The 6,360-nt window shown below is 50.0% G+C and overlaps 1 protein-coding gene across 1 annotated transcript; it reads right to left on the bottom strand.

Moving 5' to 3' along the window:
* Positions 1-1,782: 1,782 nt before the first annotated feature.
* Positions 1,783-4,956, bottom strand: LOC140720141 (uncharacterized). The gene has a single exon (XM_073035026.1). It carries the CDS (start codon positions 4,954-4,956, stop codon positions 3,424-3,426), a length of 1,533 nt encoding a protein of 510 aa, XP_072891127.1. The 3' UTR covers positions 1,783-3,423.
* Between the last annotated feature and the right edge of the window lie 1,404 nt (positions 4,957-6,360).

Raw genomic sequence — 6,360 nt, 5'->3', positions numbered from 1 at the left:
CCTTTCCTCTCCCTGGCTGTCACCCAGTTTCCTGTGTCCTGCACTTTCGGTGCAACTACCTCTCCAAACATCCCATCTATCACTCCTGAAGCCTCCAGAATGATCTGGTGTTCATCCGGTTCCAGCCTCTTAATGCAGGTTGTTAGAAGCTGCAGCCGGATCCACTTCCCGAAGGTGTAGTGATCAGGGACACTGGAGGTGTCCCTGGTTTCCCGCATCCCACAAGAGGAGCTTTCCACTACCCCGTCTGTAATCTCTACTGTTCTCATTGAGCAACTGAAAAGAAGGGGGCAAAAAAATCTCTACCTTCAGCTTAATTATACCTTCTCTGACTGAAGGCTCCCATCACTGACAGCTAAAGCCTCAGAATCTCCACTCGGACTCCATTCACTCTGACACTGACCGCTCCACTCGGACTCCATTCACTCTGACACTGACCGCTCCACTCGGACTCCATTCACTCTGACACTGACCGCTCCACTCGGACTCCATTCACTCTGACACTGACCGCTCCACTCGGACTCCATTCACTCTGACACTGACCGCTCCACTCGGACTCCATTCAATCTGACACTGACCGCTCCACTCGGACTCCATTCACTCTGACACTGACCGCTCCACTCGCTCCTGCACAACTTTCAGTTCTTGCTGAGCAAACCCCAATGCTGACTGGCCGCTGCTCAAAGGTCCAACGGAAAAAAACTGCTGCAAGGCTCTGCCTTTAATCTTCGACTGAAGACCATATGCCATAGAAACATAGAAAACCTACAGCACAATACAGGCTGTGCCGAACATGCCCTTACCTCAGAAATTACCTAGGGTTACCCATGGCCCTCTATTTGTCTTCGAGCCTTCTATTGCTCTAACGTCAGCAAAGTTTCCTCAAGGGGAAATCTTCCCTGACAAATCTGTCGGCATTCTTGGAAGAAGCAACAAGCAGGATCGACAAAGGAGAATTGGTTTCCTCAAGTGAAACTCCTGCTGGAAAAGCAACCCGAATGAAGAAATAGATGTTGTATACTTGGATTTTCAGAAGGCCTTTGACAAGGTGCAACACACTAGGCTGCTGAATAAACCCACGGTGTTACAGTGGAGACTCTAGCATGGATTAAACAGTGGCTGTGCCATAAGGTGGGCTTTGGGAACGGACCCAAATGCAAGACACAGACACTGAAGTACTAGGGAGAGGACTAGGTGTATCAGGAAAGAAGTGGGGAAGAAACGACACTGGACATGACACAGGCCCTGTACAAGACTAGGTGACAGGGCATGGGCTAGGACTAGAGTAGGAAGGTGAGACCTAGATGAGGAACTAAGAACTGGGAACTAGGAACCTGGACAAGGATTCCGAGCCAGAGACTGGACAGGGACCTGGAACCTGAGTCTTGACTCGGGCTCGGACTCCGGATCCAGACGAGGACTGGACGTGGCAAGGTAACAGGACAGGGAACCCCTTCGGAGCCTTGAACATGGACTGGAAACCTGCTCGGAGACTTTGACCTGGACTGGACTTGACACGGAGCCTGAGACTTGGACTGGACTTGGACACGGAACGACAAACAATGACAGTCCACTCGAGTAGCGGCAAACAGTCTTCCTACTGAGCCTTGGACTCGAGCATGGGAACACAGAACATAGAGCCAGGACCCCTCCTTGGGGACAGGACGTAGGGTCGGGGCTTTACATAGAGTCAGGACCCCTCCTTGGGAACAGGACGTAGGGCCGGGGCTTTACATAGAGTCAGGACCCCTCCTTGGGGACAGGACGTACGGCCGGGACTCATACACGGACACTAAACATGGGGACACAAAGAGACAGTTCCAAGCTCCTAGATAGATAGTTTCTTCTGTTGGCGGGGCAAGGCTCCAGTCTCACTCCAGCGTTTAAACTTGACAGTGATAACAGGGGAGGACGCAGGTGAGGTTGCAGGCAAGGCTCCAGTCTCACTTCAGCGGTTAAACTTGACAGTGATAACAGGGGAGGACGCAGGTGAGGTTGCAGGCAAGGCTTCAGGCGTGGGTTGCTGAAAGAAGGGGAAGGGAAGGGAACAGTCCAGCCTCAGGCCTGTCTTACCCAACGGAGGCAAGGAGAGGATACTGTCAAGACGAACCCCACAGAGGCGAGAACAGGATACTGACAAGATGAACCAGCAACCACACTTGAACCCAGGGCCACTTATATTCCAGCCCCAATTTGAGAATCAGGTGCCTGTGATTAAGCCCAACTGAAACAATGGACAGCCAGAAGACCCGGAGTCCAGAGTCCACGGACCGGACCGTGAACTGGAACGCAGACGTCACGGACCAGACCATGACAAGCTGAATGGTAGGAGGCAAAGACTGGGGATAAAGGGAGCCATCTCTGGTTGGCTGCCAGTTACTAGTGGTGTTCCTCAGGGCTCTGTGTTCGGACTGGTGATTTGTGTTATATTCCAATAGTTTGGAAGACAGAATTGCTGGCTTTGTTACAAGGTTTGCAGACGATATGAAGACATGAGGAGGGGCAGGTAGTTTTCGGTAGAGAGGGTACAGAAGGACTGAGATAGATTTAGAGAATGGGGAAAAAAACAGCAGATGGAATACAGTGCTGGGAAGTGTATGTTCATGCATTTTGGTAGAAGAAATGAAAGTGTTAACTTCTTCGAATTGGACAGAAAATACCAAACAACTGAGGTGCAAAGGGACACGGGGAGTCCATGTTCAGGATTCCCTAACAGCTAATTTGCAGGTTGAGTCTGTGGTGTGGAAGGCAAATGCAACGTTAGCATTCATTTCAGAGATCTACAATATATAAGCAAGAATGTAATTTGGGAAGTTGGTAATCACTGGTGAGGCCTCACTTGGAGTACAGATTTGGGCCACTTATCTTGGAAAGGATGTGCTGAAACTGGAGAAGGTTCAAAGTATGTTCACAAAAACAGATTCCAGGATTGAATGGATTGTCATATGAAGAGTGTTTAATGGGCCTGAGCCTGTATCAGCAGAGGAATCAGGGCTGATCTCATTGAAACTTATCAAACTGTGGAAGGGCTTGATAGAGTGGATGTGGAAAGGATGCTTCCTGTGGTGGAAGAGTCTACGACCAGGGAACAGAGCATCAGAATAGAGGGGTGTCCTTTCAGAACGGAGATGACAGAGAACGGACAGAGAGTGGTGAATCTGCGGAATTCCGTGCCACAGGCAGCTGTGGAGGCCAATTCTTTATGTACATTTAGGGCAGAGGTGGATAGAATCTTGATAGATCCGGGAATGAATGGATACGGGGACAAGACAGGTGATTGGAGCAGAGAGGGAATTTGGATCAGCCACGATAAAATAACAGAACAGACTCGATGGGGTAAACAGCCTCATTCTGGTCTTATATCTTATAGTCTGACGGTCTGTCCCCAGTGTGAACTCGCTGATGTAGCTTCAAGTCAGATGACTAAGTGAATCCCTTCCCACAATCTGAGAAAGTGAATGGTTTCTCCCCAGTATGAACTAACTGGTGTCTCTGTAGCTTGGATGACCGAGTGAATCCCTTCCCACATTCAGGGCAGGTGAATGGCCTCTCCCCAGTGTGGATTCGCTGGTGTGACAAAAGGGTGGATGAGTGAGCAAATGCCTTCCCACAATCTGAGCAGGTGAACGGCCTCTCCCCAGTGTGGATTCGCTGGTGTGACAAAAGGTTGGATGACTGAGTGAATCCCTTCCCACATTCAGAACAGGTGAACGGCCTCTCCCCAGTGTGAACCAGCTGGTGTCTCTGTAGGGTGGATGAGTGAGTGAATCCCTTCCCACACACAGAGCAGGTGAACGGCCTCTCCCCAATGTGAACTTGCAGATGTATTTTCAAGTCCGATGACCCAGCAAACTCCTTCCCACAGTCTGAGCAGATGAACGGCCTCTGCCCAGTGTGAACTCGCTGATGCACTTTCAAGCCAGATGATCGAGCGAACTCCTTCCCACAGTCTGAGCAGGTGAACGGTTTCTCCCCAGTGTGAACTAACTGGTGCCTCAGTAGACGAAATGACAGAGTGAATCTTTTCCCACAGTCTGAGCAAATGAACGGTTTCTCCCCAGTGTGAAAGCACTGATGTGTGTTCAGTTCAGATGACCGAATGAATCGTTTCCCACAGTCCGAGCAGGTGAATGGCCTCTCCCCAGTGTGAACTCGCTGATGTATTTTCATGTCAGATGACAGAGTGAATCTCTTCCCACATTCAGAGCAGCTGAACGGTTTCTCCCCAGTGTGAAATCGTTGATGTACGCTCAGCTGAGCTGCACGAGCGAACTCCTTCCCACAGTCTGAGCAAGTGAATGGTTTCTCCCCAGTGTGAATTCGCTGATGTTCCTTCAGTTGAGATGAACGTGTGAATCCTTTCTCACATACGGAGCAGGCAAACGGTTTCTCCCCGGTGTGAACCAGCCAGTGTGTCTGTAGTTTGGATGACTGAGTGAATCCCTTCCCACATTCAGAGCAGGTGAACGGCCTCTCCCCAGTGTGAACCAGCAAGTGTCTCTGTAGTTTGGATGAGTGCGTGAATCCTTTCCCACATTCAGAGCAGGTGAACGGACTCACCCCAGTATGAACTTGCTGATGTACCTTCAGGTCAGATGACCGGGTGAATCCCTTCCCACATTCTGAGCAGCTGAACGGTTTCTCCCCAGTGTGAGTTTGCTGATGTTCCTGTAGTTGAGATGACCGAGTGAATGCCTTCCTACATTCTGAGCAGATGAATGGTTTCTCCCCAGTGTGAACCAGCTGGTGTCTCAGTAGGTGAGGTGACCGAGTGAATCGCTTCCCACAGTCTGAGCAGGTGAACGGCCTCTCCCCAGTGTGAACTCGCCCGTGTACCTTCAGTTGAGATGACGAAGTGAACTCCTTCCCACAGTCTGAGCAGGTGAACTGCATCTTCTCAGTGTGAACTGGTGACGTTCGTTCAGTTGAGATGACTGAATGAATCCGTTTCACCATTCAGAGGTGGGGAACAGCCATGGCACCGTGTGAACTTGCTGATGTATCTTCAGACTGGATGACTGAGTAGTTCCCCTCCCTCACACAGAGCAGGTGAATGGCCTCTCCCCACAGTGAACTCATCGGCGTGTCTGTGGGTATGCTGTGAGTGAATCCCTTCCCACACTGAGAGAAGGAGAATGATATCTCACTGCGATCAATCATCTGGCAATTCAGACAGTCAGACGTTTGAATCCCTTGTATAATCAATGCAGTTGAAGAACTGATCTCCAGTGAACAAATGCTGGTGTGTTCTCAGCACCCCGGTTCCTGTGGATAACACTGAGTTACAATAGAAAACTTCATTTCAGACACAGATAAAATTCCAACTGGAATGAGGTACATCTTTATCTCCAAGGATCATCAACAACGCAAAATACATCAATGGGTGAAGGAGAATATTTCAGGTGGAATTTTAGTCTGTGGTGAAAACACAGCCGGTCCAGCCTGCTCCGACATTTAATTAGATCATGGCAGATCTGGCCATGGACTCATCTCCATCGACCTGCCGTTTCGCCATAACCCTTAATTCCCCTACTATGCAAAAATCTATAAATCGTTGTCTCAAATACATTTACTGAGGTCACCTCCACTGCTTCATTAGGCAGAGAAATCCAGACTCACCACCCTCAGGGAAAAACAGTTCCTCCTCATCTCCATCCCACATCCCCCAATCTTGAGGCAATGTCCTCTCGTACCAGCCTCACCTACCAGTGGAAGCAACTTCCCTGCCTCTGGCTTATCTACCCCTTTCAGAATTTTACATGTTTCTGTAAGATCTCCTGTCAATGTGAGCGCTGGCATCACAATTTTATCCAGATCAACTCAAGCTGGAGCAACTCAACCTGAGATATACCCCGGGCTACTGTGGGAAGCGAGGTAGGAGATTGCTGAGCCTCTGGCGATGACCTTTGTATTACCACTCAGGAAGGGAGATGTAGCAGAGGATTGGAAGACATTGTTCCCTTGTTAAGCGAATGGAGTAGAGGGAACCCAGAAATTATAGACCAGTGAGTGGAGAGTGCCCCAGTGGCCATCTCCCTCAGTAATCGTTACCTCGCTTTGGATGCGGTTGAGGGGGGATGACCTGACAGAGGACGACCATGACGATCGGGTCTCTGGCACTGAGCCTGGTTCCATGGTGCAGAAGGGAAAGAGGAAGATGAGGAATGCGGTAGTCACAGGATTCAATAGTGAGGGGAACGGACAGGAGGTTCTGCAAGCCTGATAGAGATACACGCGTGGTGTGTTGCCTCCCAGGTGCCAGGGTACGGGATCTCTCAGATCGAGTGCAGTGTATTCTGAAGGGAGAGGGTGACCAGCCAGAAGTCTCGGTACACGTTGGTATAAATGACACAGGTAGAC

This window comes from Hemitrygon akajei, unplaced genomic scaffold (genome assembly GCF_048418815.1).
Source record: "Hemitrygon akajei unplaced genomic scaffold, sHemAka1.3 Scf000037, whole genome shotgun sequence".
Taxonomy (NCBI): Eukaryota; Metazoa; Chordata; class Chondrichthyes; order Myliobatiformes; family Dasyatidae; genus Hemitrygon; species Hemitrygon akajei.
Note: the sequence above shows the minus strand (reverse complement) of the source record. Positions and strands in the feature narration are given on the sequence as shown.